This window comes from Anastrepha ludens, chromosome 2 (assembly GCF_028408465.1).
Source record: "Anastrepha ludens isolate Willacy chromosome 2, idAnaLude1.1, whole genome shotgun sequence".
Classification (NCBI taxonomy): domain Eukaryota; kingdom Metazoa; phylum Arthropoda; class Insecta; order Diptera; family Tephritidae; genus Anastrepha; species Anastrepha ludens.
The window spans coordinates 2,706,112-2,724,911 of record NC_071498.1 but is presented as its reverse complement, the minus strand read 5'-3'; the positions used below and the strand labels follow the sequence as shown (position 1 = coordinate 2,724,911).

At 37.8% G+C, this 18,800-nt stretch overlaps 1 protein-coding gene across 2 annotated transcripts; it reads right to left on the bottom strand.

The window, feature by feature from the left end:
- Window positions 1-6,511: 6,511 nt before the first annotated feature.
- On the bottom strand, window positions 6,512-18,073 carry LOC128861715 (protein spartin). 2 transcript variants are annotated; one of them, XM_054100060.1, is made up of 4 exons: window positions 17,370-17,442; window positions 8,305-8,937; window positions 6,964-7,901; window positions 6,512-6,874 (listed from the first exon to the last, which is right to left on the bottom strand). In XM_054100060.1, the coding sequence occupies exons 2-4, from the start codon at window positions 8,926-8,928 to the stop codon at window positions 6,640-6,642; spliced, it is 1,797 nt and encodes a 598-aa protein (XP_053956035.1). In that variant the 5' UTR covers window positions 8,929-8,937; window positions 17,370-17,442; the 3' UTR covers window positions 6,512-6,639. The 2 variants fall into 2 exon arrangements, with proteins under 2 accessions (XP_053956035.1, XP_053956044.1); XM_054100069.1 differs by lacking the exon at window positions 17,370-17,442 and adding an exon at window positions 17,833-18,073 and having other exon boundaries at window positions 6,513-6,874.
- Between the last annotated feature and the right edge of the window lie 727 nt (window positions 18,074-18,800).

The window sequence follows — 18,800 nt, the reverse complement described above, 5'->3', positions numbered from 1 at the left end:
TGAGCTTTATTATAAATGGTGTTTTTTTAGCTGCATGAGAACTATCGACATCAATAACTATGGTTTGACAGCTGAAAATGGCAAATTGTGTTGACATTTTTGTTCAGTAAGTCATCATCAATCGATCAACGCTTCCAAATTGTGGGAATTTACTTTGAAAACAAAAAAAAATTAAATAAATCTGTTCAGGAAGTTTATAAAGCGAAGTGTTGAAGAAGACGTCGAAATGTTGATTTGTCGTCGTTCTCAACTTGTTGGTCTTTGTCCTTCGACTACCAAATCCACGTTACCAATTTGTTTAACAGTTATTTACAACAAGACTGTGCGGTTTAAGGGGTTATATACAGTTAGAAGGCCGAAAAAAGAGAATTTTCCAGATTTTTTTCGGAGAAAACTTTTAAATTTATTGATCTAAAAATTTGTACACATATTGTATTATGTTACGTTTTTACTGTATTTTAAGGTTTCTTCTTCTTCTTAATTGACGCGATAACCGCTTACGCGATTTTGGCCGAGTTTAACAAAGCGCGCCAGCCGTTTCTTTCTCGTGCTAACCGGCGTCAATTGGACACACCAAGTGAAGTCAAGTCCTTCTCCATCTCATCTTTCCAACGCAGAGGAGACCTTCCTCTTCCTCTGCTACCACCAGCTGGTACCGCATCGAACACTTTCAAAGCCGGAGCGTTTGTATCCATTTGGATGATATGACCCAGCCAACGTAGCCGCTGGATCTTTATTCGCTGCACTATGTCTATGTCGTCGTAAAGCTCATGCAGTTCATCGTTCCATCGTCTGCGATATTCGCCGTTGCCAACGTGCAAAGGTCCAATAGTCTTGCGCAGAATCATTCTCTTGAACACTCCAAGCGTCGCTCCATCGGATGTTGTCATCGTCCAAGCTTCTGCGCCATACGTTAGGACGGGCATGATGAGAGCCTTGTAGAGTGTTACTTTTGTTCGTCGAGAGAGGTCTTTACTGTTCAGTTGCCTAATTAGTCCAAAGTAGCACTTGTTGGCAAGAGAGATTCTACGTTGGATTTCAAGGCAGACATTATTATCGGTGTTAATGCTGGTTCCTAAATAAACGAAGTATTTTACAACCTCGAAATTATAACTGTCAACAGTGACGTGAGTGCCGATACGCGAGTGCGCCGACTGTTTGTTTGAAGACAGGAGGTACTTCGTTTTGTCTTCGTTCACCACCAGACCCATTCGCTTTGCCTCTTTATCCAGTTTGGAGAAGGCAGAACTAACAGCGCGGTTGTTAAAACCGATGATGTCAATATCATAAGGCTTAGTATTAGTAAAAATATTTATTTGAAAAAGAGCTACAGCTGATCTCCGGGAGCTCCTCTCAAAAAAAACGTTTTGCGGTGACCTCTATATCTCTGCACTGGATCCTCTGAAATTAAAAAAATCAAACAGATTTCGTTAAGTAATGTTAAATCTAGTAATTAAGAACCTTATTAGGTTACTGACGGCTAAGCCAGACAGTTGTTCGAGAGGAAATGGGAGATTGTTTCCTTTTTCTCTGATTATTTACAACTGTGACAGTATGTATTGTAGACCAAAAGCCAAAGGAAGGGAAAAAATTCTTTTAAAGTATTTCTCCTGTCAATTCTTCAAAAATCAAGATTTTCTAAGTAATTAAGAGAGTACACAATTTCATACTTCTTACTTTTTCTTTGGTCTAGATTGGTAAAATTTTAAGACTGTTACCTGATTTGCCGGGTAAAAAGAATAAATTTGTAACGTTTTTTTAATTGAAAAACTTTACTTGCTTACAAATGCAGGACTCCCCATTTGTACGCACATCACAAAATGGAAGGGGAGCTCGGCCAAACATCTAACAAAGGTTGTACTCGTCAATTATATAAAGGTAAAACAAGTAAATTAATCATGCAAAGGTGGTAATTTATCTTTTGGTGCTCTAACAGAATTTCATGCATTTGAAAAGTTTAGCCTGGGATGTTCTTACCACTCACTGGGTGTATGAACGACTTCAGTTATTCGCATGGCACTATTGATAGAATTTTATTAGCGGCACTAATTGGCATAAATAACGGACTCATTCTTTTATTTTATAGGTAGAAACGCTAACACTTCATCACTGGCCTCGTTCCATGCTGAAGAGATTTTTAGAGGTGGGTGTTGTCCTTACCAGACCGTTATTCGGCTCTGAGCGGCGTTACGTGTTAGTGGTATAGGAAAAACATCAACCAATAACTCTTCGTTGCCGCCTGAACAACGTCTGATTGTACGAGTGTGTTCAAATTTCGGCTAGCGATAAGATTGTGTTAGTGATATACGAAAAAAAATCAGCACAGTCTTCGCCCATGTTGCTTCGTTGCCGTGTAAACAACGACTGTTTGGGCGTGTGTGTGAATAGATGTGAAATGATCGTGCAGAATTCGGCTGCCGAATCTCTCAAGGGATGTGGCAGTCAGGGTAAAGAGCAAACCTTGTAAATTTATCATCCTTGGCCTCGTTCTCTCGACAGACGAGTACTCTCGAAATGTTATGTTGTTACGACAGCAACAAAAATATCTCAAACCGTACACTATTGGCTCAAAGGAACTTGTTTTTAAGCCGCTTTATTGTAGTTCTCAATTTGATTTGGTTGGCCTTGATGTCAGGCCTTTACCTTCAACCAATATTGACTTATTCAAAAAAAAAAAACCTACATATAATAAATAATAATTACGGCTTCCCTAAAACTCCAGCAAACGACCAAGCACAATATTTAAAAACAAAAATCCACGAAACCACTTATACATACATACATAAAAATTACGATTTGAGCTGAAAACCTTTGACCTTAGCTGCAAAATTGTAAATGAAATATCAACTGGCCTTCAAATATATCGGCTCGAGAGTTTGAGCTTGTTCGAGTTGAAATTACAACCACACATTTTTAAGGATCTAGTTCCATGTGTAATTCTGGCAATTTCTGCGAATTAATGGGGTGTTTTTTTTAAAGCTTGAGAACTTCAAATGATAAGACGAAGCAGAAATATTATTGGAATGCATTTTTTTTTAAATCTGGTAGATAATTTCATGAAATTTATTTTTTGAATATGATGTGCGGCATATGTCCGCCGCGGCTACGAGTTATATGGTCCATTCAAGCAGTCCAATTTTTAACTACTTTTTCCAAAATATTTGAATAATAAATCTAAATAAGCCCAATCAACAAAGATACGAAGTAAACGATGTTCATTTGGATTCAATTCTTACACGAGCTGTATTTTATAGGCACATAAGCCAAAATCCTTACGTAAAATTTTCCACGTAGTCGAAGGACAAAGGGCAACAACTTGAGAACGACAACGAATCAATATTTCGCCGTCTTCTTCAACACTTCGCTTTATACACGAAGTTTATAACAGATTTATTTTTTTCCAAAGCAAATTTCCATAATTTGGAAGCGTTGTTTTGGCGTTAAATTATTCATCATGACTTGTCAAACTTTACTGAAAAGAAATTTCAATACAGTTAGCCATTCTCAACTGCCAAAAATTTTAGTTATCGATAGTTCCCTTGCACCTAAAAAAAACACCCGATATAACATTCTAGCTATCAAAAATTCGGTCACTGTTGCGCGCAAAGTCTTTTAAATCGGAATCATTAAAAAATCATTCTTTTCCCTACCATTTTCAATAGTAAATTACCGCCAATATCAAAATTATCAAGGAAAATCCTTATGGAAAACTTCAATATTTTTATTTACGTATTGACCGTCACCTATCTACGCAAAATAAGTGGATGAACATTAGTGAACGTCAGAAAAGCATCAACTTAAGGGGTTACATGGGTTTCGTCGGGTAAAAAAAGGCCTATTTTCAATATTTTTTTTTCTATGTAAAAAATTATTTATTTAATTCAAACTTTGTTCTGTACATGTTTAAAGAATAATTTCTGAAATTTTCAAAAAACAAAAAATTAAAACTCCTCCATTGTGACGTCATATCCAGTGACCCCTCGAAAAAAAGGTGCGTCCGCGTTGTCAACATAACTCCTGACAGGCTCATCAAAAATGAAAAAACAAAAATTAGTGCTTTAGTTAAGACCATAAACTCGAGCTTGAACGAAGGAAAGAAAAAATTGGAATTTTGGCAGACATTTTTGCAAAAAATTGAAAATTTCGGTCAAATTTGCTTGACATTTTGCTTTTTTTAAATAGTTGTAATTGAAAAAATAAAAACAAAATCCTTCGTTCAAGAACGAGTAAATTGTATTTCGAATACCTGTGTAAAATTTCATCAAGATCGGTTGAATAGTTTTCGAGAACATTTGACAGCCGACTTTGAAAACACGGTTCCGAGAAAAACACGTTTAAAGTTTTGAGTAGCAATAAAAGTGGCTTGGAGCGCACACATTCCAAAGGCTGTATCTCCGAATTTATTATTCGGATCGACTTGAAAATTTAGGGTACTATTCCTGAGATATTGTAGAAATTAATAAGCAAAAAAAAAATTAATCGATTTTTTTTAACCAACGAAACCCATGTAACCCCTTAACATTTGCAACAGTTTTGCAAACCTTTATAAGGGTTGCAATACTACTGCTTTTATTACGAACCTCACATAAGCGCTTGAGATAACGAAAATATGTTTACCATCACTATACTATAAAGTGGTCTGTAAAGTTAGCGGTTAGTTGATAAAATGGCCCTTATCTGGAAAACCCTTTACTCACCCGTGACAAGGATTTTTATTCTCGGCGAAGATCTTCGAAAAAAAATTGCTTATGTTTCAGTCCAAAATATTTTTTTTTTCATTTATTACTAGTTACAATCAAACTACTATCAATTACAGGAATATTACAGAATGTAAAATAATAAAAGCTTTTCTTTTTGGCAATGTTACGAAACTCGTTCCTTGTGTGCTTGAACAACTTAGTGCAATAACCACTTGCAAAATTTATCCTATAATTTCGCCACTTTAACATCATTTCCCAAAATATAGGATACCTTTTGCTAGGAAATGTCTCACGCGGCTACAACAACAACTGAATTGCTTATTTAATATATTTGTCTACGAAAATTAATATCCATCCATACATGCATACGCACATACATATTAAATTTGTCAATAATATTCGAATGTTTTGCGATTGGGAAAATATGCATAACAATAAAAGTATATGCGTGATATGAATGAAAAGTAAAACCTTTAACCTTAAACTAACACATTTGAAATTAATTAACAAAGATTCGAATGTTTCGCGAATTACTTACTAATAGGACTATGAATAAGTTCGTGCGGTTTTTTTTCGAAATTTGAAACTTTATTGACGTAAAATGGTTACAAATTTAATATTCAAAATATTGTCCATCGCTTACTACTACTTTTTCCCATCTTTCTGGCAATTCACGGATTCCCTTTGTGAAAAATTCGGTCGGTTTTGCCGCAATCCACGAATCGATCCATTTTTTGACTTCATCGTAATTACGGAAGTGCTGGTCAGCCAGGCCATGTTGCATCGATCGGAAGAGATAGTAATCGGATGGCGCAAGGTCTGGACTATACGGCGGGTGGGGTAGGACATCCCATTTGAGCGTTTCTAAGTATGTTTTGACCACTTGTGCAACATGTGGCCGAGCATTGTCATGTTGCAAAATAACTTTGTCGTGTCTATCGGCGTATTGCGGCCGTTTTTCTCGCAGTGCTCGGCTCAAACGCATCAATTGTCGTCGGTAGACATCCCCCGTAATCGTTTCATTCGGTTTCAGTAGCTCATAATACACAACACCCAGCTGGTCCCACCAGATACACAGCATAACCTTCAGGCCATGAATATTCTGCGCCGACGTCGATGTTGAAGCATGGCCAGGGTATCCATACGTTGCCCGACGTTTTGGATTGTCGTAATGGACCCACTTTTCATCGCCAGTCACAATTCGATGCAAAAAACCCTTTCTTTTGTGCCGTTGAAGCAGTTGTTCGCATGCCATAAAACGGCGTTCAACGTCTCTTGGCTTCAATTCATACGGCACCCAATGGCCTACCTTTCGGATCATTCCCATGGCTTTTAAACGTTTGGAAATGGTTGATTGATCAACTCCCAAAGTTTTTGCAACCTCTTCTTGCGTTTGAGCCGGATCTTGATCGAGCAATTCCTCCAATTCGGTATCCATGAACTTTGGCGGCGCACCCTCGCGTTCTTCGTCTTCCAAGCCAAAATCACCACTTTTAAAGCGTGCAAACCACTTCTGGCACGTTCGCTCAGATAGAGCATGCTCACCATAAACTTCCACCAAGATACGATGACTTTCGGCTGCTTTTTTCTTCATATTAAAATAATGAAGAAGAATTCCCCGCAAAAACACATTATTTGGCACGAAATTCGACATTTTCAAGTGTGGTAAAAATATTGTTGTTTACGCTTCAAATAAAAAACTTATACTGACGTTTGTGCCTTACGACAGTAGCTCTCCAATGAATGTTTGGAAATGTGGATCGATGGAATAATAATCAAGTTACGCCATCTGTTGTAAAACCGCACGAACTTATTCATAGTCCTATTAAAATATCAATTAGTTGAGATAATATGAAATTCGGCCTTACAATACAATAGCAAAAGAGAAAACCTAGGCAAATTTGTAAACTTGTCGTTAAATCCCGACCCAATGCAAAGGTTACTTTTCCTTCAGCGTACGCAAATCCGGATAGAGCGCACCCGCTGGCACGAAATTTGTCTCTGCGTTGCGTAATTTATTTTTGTAATCAACGATGACTGCTTTACCCGTATTCTTGGCCATTTTTTTTGCCAAACCTTTTGGCGTAATGTAGTTAACATTTTGACTAACATTGAATGCGTTGCCGAGTGTGTCAAAGGTACCGGCTGCAACTCCACCTGCTGAAGAGCCATATCTAATAAAAAAAAAAAAAAAAATCAATTAATATTTCTTCACCTGTAAATGTTGGTTATTTTCCACTTTTCTTTTTCTTTTCTCACTTACTTATGCTCAATGATCTTCACCGAATTTTCACTCAAATTCGTACCCAATATCTTTGCCGATGTCTCAAGTCCATTGTAGACAGTGCTGAAGCCCTCCACCGCACCAGCAGCAATCGTCAAGGCACCCTCCATTTTGCTATTCGCCTCGTTAGTGTTATAGCCAAAACCCTTTTGTAGCAATGTCGAACCAGCGTTCTGTACATGCGGCGCTAAGTAGCGGCCGATAGCTATTGAGGCGGAGCCCACTTTGCCGGCTATCCAACCAGTGACGCCCGCAGCCGCATGCGTCACATCACGCGCCACCGCCACCGATGTTTGCACGGTCGACGAGACTGGTGGCGCATCTGCTGGTGCTGGCTTCATTTTCGAAATGATGTACGGCGTGCTTTTCACCATTAACTCACCCGTTTTTTCGGCACCACGCACCAGATTGCGCGCTATGAAATCGGCTGCCGTAACAATATGGCGTGAAACCTGTTCGCTAGTGTCGCGTGGCTCGCGCGATCCCACTATTGGTTGTTGCAAAAGCTCAATACGGCCAGAGAGTACCGCCTCGAGTAGATCCAAGAGGAATTGATGCAAGTCGCTAAGTTCTTCTGGTTCCTCTGGCTGTACAGCCGCTTGCTCAGCGCCGTCAACGGCACAGTCGCCTTCGATTAGCATTAGCCCAAAAGCATGCCCGGGCTCATCGATTTCCAAGTCGGGCAAAATGAAAGCGCCGTAAGTGGTTCGATAACAAGTAGTGATCGTCGGCAGTAGGGCGTAGAGCCAAACCATTTGTGGCGTCTCCTTTGTCGCTACACGAATTTGTTCGATGTCGTTGTTGGCTGCAGAATGAACTGTTTGAATTGTGCATTGTATAAATGAGATACCATTCAAATGCCTCCATTGATCGTCGCTGGGAGTGGTGCACATAACCAAAGACATGGAGGTTTCACCCTGTGGAAGGAATATTAATTGTGCTGAATTTGAGCTGTTTTTGTTAAGTGTAAATAATAATAATAATAATCATAAAAAAAAAATAAAAATAATGATAAATATAATAATAAAAATAATTCTGTCTGTTTTAGAAATTATTATTTTCGCCTTGGAGGGTTTCTGTTAGTGACCACAGAATTTAATGAAGTATTTTGGTGTATCAAAGTGCCATTTATGTTGTATAAAATTTAGAGTTATTCAGAAATCTTTAAATTTTGCCAATTGCCACTTCCAAACTTTTGTCCCAATTTCTTCATTTCAGATTTTGCCTGTTTCATTTGTTATGTGCGCTTGTCCCTTGTTGCGTTTGCGGTGATATTTACTTCTATTTCATATGTAAGAGTGTGTAAAAAATAATACCAACCATAGTGACCACCACACCATCAGGCTGAATCTTATACAACTTTGCCTGCGAGTGAAAGAGTGTGTCAAAGAGTATACCCATGCCCACAGGATCGGCGATTACGCGGCGCAAATCGGCCAAGACTTTGCAGTAATACGCCGTTGCATTGGCCGTTGTGCCTGGTCCGCTGGCACATTCATGAATTACTGGATTTTCAAGTAAAAGAGATTTTTTCTTCGGTGATGGACCAGCATTTGGATCATTTTCTCCAGTTCGCCCATCAGCTATCGCTCCACTCTCTTCATCCTCCTCCTTTGCCTCTACGGCAGCACTATCGACAGGTGCATGTTGAGCACGCAAAACCTTCAAACGATAGCTCACTTCTACTTTGGCACCCTTTAATTTCTGCACTATTGTACAAGCATCACTCCACTCTGCCGCCACTGCGTCAATATTATCCGGCAGTCCTACGGAGATTGTGAACGTTTCGTCGATTTTTTGTAAGCAATTCTCATAACCAGCAATGGCCTCCAAAGGTCGTTCGTGCTCTTCATGGCTAATGGACTCATCAATGCAGGCGAGGATGCGCTTGTTAGAGGCCTTAATGCGCTCATAGGCGCCGAGAAATTCAGCCTCCGTAGACATGATGAACAGCTGCAAGTGAAGGGTAAGTAAAATATTTATGTTATAGGAAACTAATATTTTTCATAGATTCGTAGATGATTGTTATATTTAAGAAATATAATAAAAAATATTAAACATAACTGTTAATACTTTATTAAAATCCAAGTTGATATTCATCACGGCAAATAGAATGGCAAATGCTTAAACGCGTTCAAACTTTTCTCGGTCACTGCTTAACGCTAACTAAACGAAACTCTGACCCAACACAATTTTCCTACAAATATGCGAACTTCTTTCTTATTTATAAAATTCATTATTATTCAAGGCTCTCATTTGCTTAGCGTCTCGCCCCGAAAGTGTCATCTGCATGCAATTGTTGATGAAATGAAAGGGTGCTATGGCTGACGTAGCAATTGGATTATGGCAAATTTTAGGTATGAAAACAAACAAATATTAAACTCAGATGCGCTGCGCGATAAATCAAGATCAAATAAATACGAGTATATATCATATGGACATAAATAGCCTGCCAAACACTTGGAATTATAAACGAAATGTTGGAGAGTTCAAGCACAAAGTATTTCTTTTATTGAAAAGGGTTGTTTATATGAGCCAAAGGACTCAATATGACTAATTTCGGATTCCCATGTAAGTTCTTTGAGCCTGATAAGACTCTTAATTACAACACATGGACTGAAAAGTCCCGGGCCTAACAAAGAAAACAGGTTTTTTGATGTGATAAGGTCTTATAATTCGATTTAGCCGGTTGCACGCAAGAAAAAATGTGTCGTTATCTTGCTCGTGCCTCCTTAGTGTTGTTGACTTATTAACGTCTGATGCACAATCGAGATTGAACATATCTTTCATGAATTTGATAAATGTTCCATTTACCTCCTTCTCTATACCCATACAAAATATCTATCAAACAAATAAAATTAAAATTTTGTTTTGAAAATTGCAACCATTACATCAGTATTTTCTTATGACGTCACGTTAAACTATCGTCAGTAAACCGACTTTACAGACAACTTCTTTTTTTTTGTTCAAAATTAGCTTTTTTCATCAACGTAATTTCCATCAAGAACAACGCAATCATTCTAGCGCCGTAGAACTTAGAACCTTCTAGCTTTTGCATCAAAATAGGCCTCAGTTTCAGCGATAACCTATTCATTCGGGCGACATTTTTGAACGGTGAACATTTTTTTAGGTCTGCGAACAGCCAGAATTCGTTGGCAGCCAAATATAGGAACCAAAATATTGCGAATACGGTGGATGTGAGAGCAATTTGAAGTTCAATTCATGCAGTTTTGCCTGGCTCAATCTTGTTCTTGTTTTTGGTCAACAGTGAGCAAACGCGGCACCCACTTCGAACAGAGCTTTCTCATAGTCAAATGCAATATAAAACCAACACGTTCTTTTGATATTTTTTCGATGTCAGCCAATTCACGCAACTTCACTTTCGATCATTCAAATTGATTTTGTGAATTTTTTTGATATTTTCAAGTGTTACCGCCTCATCTGGACGACCACTGCGTTGAGCATCATTGGTGCCTCTACGACAAACATGGAATTATTTTTGATCCATTCTTTGAAAATAACAGAAGTAGCGTCACTCTTAGCACAATAACACGAACATATGAATAGAAAATCATGAAATTCTAACAGCGGTCTTTTTAAGGTTAGTACTAACTCAAAAAGAGGTGAATGCAATAAAACTATAGCCATTTACGTGTTAGGACCGGGACTTTTCAGTCCATGTGTTATATTAGTTTCTTTTCCCCAAACTAATAGTAATACTACGTAAATGTCTTGAAATAAACCTTGTACAGTTTAATTTTTTTATTTTTTAACCCAATATTTTACAAGATCTGGTGCAGCTTGGAACAATTTCTTTCTTTTCTTGAATCTGTTTCATTTGAAAATTTCCTGCAGCAGGCTTCTGTAAAAAAAGTTTAAATAAATAAAAATATCACTTCGTAAGAAACTTCTCAAACCCGCCGCCCGTCGCGTGACGCGAAAAAAGCACTTCATTTTCAAAAAAAGTTAATATTGCATCTTCTTCTATGAATTAACTTACGCCATAGTGTAGGGTAAGTACCCTACTTAACCCAGAGTTTTTCGACTTTAGACGTGAATTTAACATATTTCATATTTATAGCTAACAAATTTAGGTTCCTAAAATTTAATGGATTAATGGACAATTTATGGATAGAGCCTTTTAAAAAGAATCTTCGAAGGTTTTAAAACAATCCCTCCTCTTCGTCTCCTGGATGATTCCTATGTCCCGTAACATAGCATTTTATCGAAGACAGAGAATCCAAGTAGGCGTTATGATAAAGACTACCTTTGTTGTTGTTGTTGTAACAGCATACATATTCTCCATACATATATGGGGAATGCTGCTGATGTGACAGTCCTTGGCCGGATATAAATCCAGGTCGTTCCGGTAACGTAGAACCGACTGTCGAGGGAACGTTAAAGACTGCCTCTTCTGCTCTCCTGCGTGCAATTTATTGAATTTTAAAATCTTACTATAGGTGGTGTTGACGTTGTAGATAGACTAAAATCTCAGTAGCCCACTTTAGCTCGCAGGTGCCCTTTGGAAAAAAGTAATTCTCCAAATCACTGCCAGACAATTTTCATGGAAAGCGCAGCGTAAAAAAATTTTGCCGATGGAATTTGTATGTTTGTTTTTGTTTTTAATACTGTGGGAACACACCTATACCTATCAGTGTGGCCACACTGATTTCATTATTCATTTTTATTCACTATTCAACTTAATTTATCATCGTTATGAATTCGAAGAAAGAGATGATTCGAGAAGCGTTCTTGCAACTACAAGACTTATAAAAATCAGAGTTCTTATCTTAATCTTGAATTTTCATAGGAAATAAAGCGTGTTAATTTTAATATAAAAGTATATGTGGAGTTTTATTCCCCCACATAATTGGTGACCCCTACAATTTACCAACACGCATCATGGAAACAGGGCAAACAGACATTGAAAAAACTGGCGATACTGACCCCGTCGTACACAGCGGAGCGTCCAACGAAGAATTTTTCGAAGCAATTAATACCTCCCAGCTACAAACACCCTTGGCCGCACACATTGACTGGTTCGAACGATTGGAGCTGCCACCGTTTTGGAGCCAACAAGTCCAATTATGGTTTGCCGCAATCGAGGCGCAGTTCCAGCTCGGGAAGATCACAGCGGACGCAACGAAATACTATGCAGTAGTCGCCCGCCTTGACCAAGACGCGCTTATGATTGTGGAGAACATCGTTGGGAACCCACCCTTATTAGATAAGTATATTGCGTTAAAGGAGGCTCCGGTCAACCATTTTGAAATTCCGCAGGAGCGCCGGTTCAAAATGCTGCTGTCTGGAATTGAGTTGCGGGAACGACGCCCTACTGAACTTTTGGCAGAAATTAATCGGCTAGAAGGAAACAATCTGGACCCATCATTCGTCCGCTCGATGTGGCTGGATCGACTTCCTCTACAGATTCAATTAACACTCACCGCCACTGGTGAACAGGACAATGCTAAACTCGCACAGACAGCAAACAGGCTTATGGCAATTCAGCGTGACTCCGAAAGCCACTGCGTAATGCCAATCGCCCGAGAAAACTGTCGCCAGCAGTGGTATACAGAAGCAACTGGACGAGCTAGCTAAGCAGATCGAGAAACTATCACAGAAACTTAACACATCGATAGTGGGCGAAGACAGCCAGAAACGCTTCAACAACTCGACAAACGTATCTCGCAGCACCACCGACAATACCTCAACATCCACGTGCTATTATCATCGGAGATTCGGCGAACGTGCCAAAAAGTGCACGCAGCCTTGTGCTTTTCAGGGAAACGCCAATCGCCCCCAGTAGACACGGCGGATACTGTAATATATAAATAAATTCGATGCCTCTGAACTTTGTAAATAGTTTACTCAAACTATCAAAAATTTCACATAATTTGAATTGTAAATTTACTTTGAATGTGAGTAGATGTATTAAGTTAAGTAATATCATGAGTTTTTTTAAATATATGTAAATAAAATTTTTATTTATTTATTTGGGGTCATAAAGCTCCCCACGCGATGGATAATGGTAGTAAAAAGTAACGCAACAGTTAGGATAAATTTTGAAGCGAAACTTTTCTATCCACATTTTTTCCATATTATGTCGCAAGTCACTTTATCTCTGACTAAACCACTCCAAATCGCAAAGCTCTTTGTCGTTCGTTTAAAGTTAATTGCCTCGATTTAATGAACATTTATATTCGACATTTTAAACAATATTCTAAACTTTGGAATAAGTACCTAATTAAATAATTAAATTTAAATGATTGGTACGGGCAAGACACTATCGTTCACTATAGGGAATTGATATTGAATATTGTAACAAAATTCAAATTGTATTTAGTTTACCACCGACAGACGACCTTAGAGTCAATGTCGTATGCTCTTTTATTAAGTTATTTGTAGTGTTTAAAATGTATAAATATTTTTGTTTTTAAAAAGAACACTATCTATCTATTTATCATTATCTAGCTATTGCTCCCTATAAGGGTGGAGAGGAATATCAAATTTTTGCGTATAAATCTTTTCCAAAAATAAAAATAAAAAGAATTTAGGATATTATTTCCGAAGTTTGTCTTGTTGTGTCTTCTTATATTCACAAAGTGCCGTTACTATTGAACGCACGATCTTGGCATACGGATTGAGATTTCCTTCATATAAGGTCGTAAATTATTCATATTTGAGTCATGCCGTTTTTGGTTTTTCATGAGGCTCATATTCCCTACATAGATACGAGGGTCTCATCGTCCGTTAGCACTCCGAATATGTTTGCTGGGTTGTGGCTTGTTTGTAGGTTTGCATGTTAGTGATACTTTTTTATATATTTCATTTTGTTTTCATTTCTTGGTTGTTTAATTTGATATTAGATACCGTGTGACAGACGTTGCGGTGTGCTAATGAACTATATGAATATACCTACTATGAATATAAATAGCAAATAGTAATCTTGTAATGCAATAAACTTACATAATAGGTGGGCAGTCAACAGATGCTCATTTTTGTGAAATTGTAATAACTTTACAAGAGATGCTGTAATTAACATATTCCCTTATTTCGTGGTGTACCAACAATGAACTATCGCTCATTACGTATTCACGTTCCATCTGCCCGATTATGTTCAATTGCACGTTTGATACGCATACTGACTTTAACTTCGGCATAGAGACTTAGGAGTTTACGTCGACTCAAAGTTAAGGAAAAGCGTAAGCAAAGTTATCCAGAACAACCAAATATGGACAATCAAACTCCAAAAATTATAAGTATATAGAAACATTTGTGGAACAACATCAAGACGCACACCACAAATAGGAGGAGGAGCTCGTTCCCACGACAGTCGGTTCTACGTTACCGGAACGACCCGGATTTATATCCGGCCAAGGACTGTCACTTCAGCAGCATTCCCCATATACATATGTATAGGGAATGTTTATGCTGCTACAACAACAACAGGAGGAGGAGCTCGACCAAACACCCACAACGGGTGTACGCACCAATTTATATATATATATACAGTGAAACCTCCCCTTGCGGACACCTCCAATAAGCGGACACTCCCTATAACCGGACAAAAACTGAGGAACCAAGCTTTATGTTGCGTTTTTAGAACGAATTCCACTCTAATAACCGGGCGCTCTAATAACCGGACGCGGACACTTTTTCTCATTTTTTTTTGTTCTAATCACCTCTCGAAAGCGGACGCGGACCTCTCGGTAACGGACAAGCAAAATATATCACTGAACAAATGTGTAAAGAAAACAATAAAAACCTCTCTTAAGCGAACGCGATACTCTAATCCGCGGACAACAAAGATAGTAGATAGACAATAGTTGAAATAAAAAAAGAATACATAACTAAACTAAACACACGAATCTACATGCTGAAACATGTGAACGTGTAACGGGATCTACATATGTGTAGCTTTTAGCATGAAAAGAACAGAAACTTTTGAATAATTTGATTTGTATTTTGCAAAATTTTTATATTGTGTTAAATGTTTCAATAGTGAAAATGTCACAGAAAAAGAAAATGCTTTCCATTAAGGAAAAAATGGAAGTTTTAAATGTGGTTGATAAGGAAAATTTATCTGTTCGTGCTCTAACCTGAGTACTACACAAAATGGTTTTTTTTTTTTATATCTTTTCAACAGGTTTCCTTTTGTTTTGCTTTTAAAGGTTCAATATTGGAAAAACCCAAGCTGCCACTCTCGTGAAACAAAAGGAAGATATTAAAAGAATATGGATGGGCGGTGATAACGTCAACAAAAAGAAAAAGTTCTTAAACGCAGATGGCTCAAAAATTGACCATTTGAGTTTCGAATGGTTCGTTAAGGCCAGAAGACAAAATATACCAATATCGGGTATTATTATAAAGGAAAAAGCAAAAGAAATCGCTGGCCGATTAGGTATTCAAAATTTTTCTGCGTCAAATGGATGGTTGGAGAAATGGCGTAGGCGTCATAATGTGACTTTCAAAAGAATATTTGGGGAATCTTCCGAGGATGTGCAGCAATTTAAACAAAAACTACCAAATATTTTATTAGGCTACAGCTACAAAAGATATTTACAACGCGGATGAAACTGGACTATTTTTCAGTGCTTTGCCCAATAAAACTCTTCCTCTGAAGAATGAAAAATGCGTGGGCGGTAAGTTATCAAAAGAAAGATTAACTGTGCTATTGTGTGCCAATATGGTTGGAGATAAAGAAAAGCCATTGGTTATCAGAAAAGCAGCATGCGCACGCGCCTTTAAAAGAGACAATATAGGAAGTTTGGCAGTGGAATGTTAGTCAAACCGGAAAGCTTGGATGTCTCGTGAAATTATGTGTGAGTGGCTAGAAATGTTTGATAAAAAAATGGGCTGCCAGAAGAGAAAAATTTTATTATTTTTGGACAATGCTACAACTCACCCTCGAGATATTAAACTAGATAACATAAAGTTGATCTTTTTACCTGCTAATACAACATCCGTTTGTCAGCCCTTCGATCAGGGTATAATACAAAATTTTAAGTGTCATTACAGATGGCATATAATCAAACATATTTTGACAAAATTAGGAGACATTCCAATAGACAGACTTTCAAAAACTTTTGACATTTTGGAGGCTGTTTATTTTTGTTAAATCTTCATGGGACAACGTAACGGCAGAAACAATTAAGAATTGTTTTTCGAAAGCCGGGTTTCAAAAAGCTCCGCTTGAATGTTCTGACTTCGAGGCAGAGGATGATACTCCCATATCGACACAAGCGGCTTTGATAAAGATTTTAAATGAAAATCAGCAAAGTCAGTATATAGAAGAGTTTTTGTTAATCAACGAAGTTGTTAATACAGAAGACAATAATATTGACGTTGTCATTGACGAAATTAATACTGAGGAATTATCTGACGGAGAAAGCGAAGACTCAAATCATGTATGTGTCCAGGATGAATGTCAGATCAAGTCATATCCTGAAGCATTAGAACAACTGCGTCGCATTAAATAATTCGTAAGAGACGATATTACTGGATTCCAAGACTTTAGAATGCCATCTTGAAAACCTTTTTCTGAAACATAAACAGGAAAATCTACGACAGACTACGGTATATGAATTATTGAAGCCTAAAATATAAATATGTTCAATCAAATATGTATATTCAAATGTGTAAATATATTCATTGTTCCCAATATAAAAATGTACATACATACATATATATTTTTCAATAAATATGAAAAAAACTGAATGTACTATAAAGAAACATAAAAAAATTGTTTAAAGAGGTGGCATAGTAATTTTAACTTAGAGATTTTTTTCAACCCCCATAAGCGGACACTCCCCATAAGCGGACGAAAATTGTGGAACTGTGAGTGTCCGCTTGTGGGAGGTTTCACTGTATATCATTTAGATTTTTTTATATTATATGTTTATAGCACTGTGAATAATTTGGAATATTTAAAAAAAATTGGAGCCCTCTTTCTGTATAGCCAGCTACGTCGTATTCTTATTTACGATTGACTATTCTTATATCAAAATGACTTTCGCAATTTCAGTAGCGATTTCTCATCTGCATTTGGAAATAGGATATTTGTTCATTGCATAAAAAAAATTGAATTTAAAATCGTTGCGCCATTCTTAGCAATCGGTTAAATTATTTTGGAGAGTGTAAAAAAAAAACAATATAATTTTGAACCCATCATTTGTTAGCACATTGTTATCCATAGTGTATAATAAACATCGCTACCTGAGCCAGAGACCCCAGTGAGCTTTGAATAGCATCTCCACATAAATAGCAATAAAATATAATATTTTTATGAAAGAGAACTTCGTGCGCGAGTAAAGTTCAAATAACAAAAAATTGCTAAATCCAAGTAGATGAGTCAATCAGATATTAAATGACAAACAATGCTTTACCTGGACAAAATTGTTTAAAATACTAATTATTGCACGACTTCCTAATCTGATTCGGATATAGTATATGCATACATACATATGCACTTAGCTACTTGTACTCGGCATACACTCTGCGTGTACCGTTGGCTTAAGATTTCACAAAACCAAAAAATTCTCACCTCGACGCTATGCAGCAAATTTACAAGTGTTTAAACCATATACATGTATATATATATATATATATATAAATTATATGTATGTATCTATGTATATTTAGTTCAATCATTCTATGTATAAATATGCCATTTACGCGTACTAGCTTGGAGGTTTCGCAAAATGTAACCGATAGAAGCCAATGCCCATATAGATATGGTGATTGCTACCAAAATTATACGCAATCGTTGTGAATATTAGCCTTATGTATTCATTACTAATAAAATTGTTAATATGAAAAACAATGTTCTATTAAGTTTCCAGCGCTTACCTTGTATTTCTCTCGCCTCTATTTCTTTTGTTCCTTGCAATCTTTGCTGCTACGTTGTAGTTGTAAACTGATATATCTTTACTTGTTTTTCTTTTTAAAATTACATGGTTTATCACTTCATTGCGTACACCATATTTTAAATGGTTAAGATACAACAAATAGATTAATTAAATGTTTCTCCTGAATAAGCCGACCGTATTAGTTTGCGGTATTATCACTCTTTGTCTTCATCATTCGCCTGTTTTACTTGAACTCAGCTGTTTTTAAGTAGTGTGGCCAGACTTAAATTAAAATCAGGTAAAAATCAGCGGTGTAATTTGAGGTTTTCACAGGTCGTACACAATTTCATGGTGTTGTTGTTTTCCATACAAAATCGTCAACATGTTTCAGGACTCGAAGATGTATCCTCAGCGAACTAGTTTACAACTCATGACCATTCCCATGGCAGCCGGTTCTACGTTACCGGAATGACTCGGGTTTTTCCCGACCAAGGGCTGCCGCCCCAGTATACTAGCCCTGTATAGTGTACCGTATTTTACCCCCAATCTTTCGTCACAGGAGCAACTCATTGCAGCTAGTTTGCTCCAAATACTTCTCTTCCGGGCTGGCGTCGAACCCAACCCCGGACCAGAGGTGTTCTACCGCTGCATTTGCCACAAACGGCTCCACCCGAACTCCACCTCGGTTAGGTGTAACCAGTGCAACGGGTGGTGCCATCTTAAGACCTGCTCAGGCCTTAAGACACACAGGGAGTGGTCCACAAAGTATATAGCCACGTGTTGCTCCCGCTTACAGGCGGCCCCCGCCTCCACGGCTACACTGCCCTCAGTGCCGGCACATCACACTGCCGCTACTAACAACACCTCAACGGTAAGGAGCCCCCACGAGCAACACAACTCCCTCTCTAACCCACAACCCTCCTGCTCCTACCCCAGTGCGGGGACAAACCATCAGCTCTTGGTCCCCCG

Bases quoted from the DNA above. Each gene is read 5' to 3' on its own strand.
- LOC128861715 (XM_054100069.1), bottom strand. From the start codon at position 8,928: ATGTCTACGGAGGCTGAATTTCTCGGCGCCTATGAGCGCATTAAGGCC. The intron at 7,902-8,304 runs GTTGGTATTATT...TTCCTTCCACAG, and splicing joins ATGGTGTGGTGGTCACTATG to GGTGAAACCTCCATGTCTTT. The intron at 6,875-6,963 runs GTAAGTGAGAAA...TTTTTTTATTAG, and splicing joins GTGAAGATCATTGAGCATAA to ATATGGCTCTTCAGCAGGTG.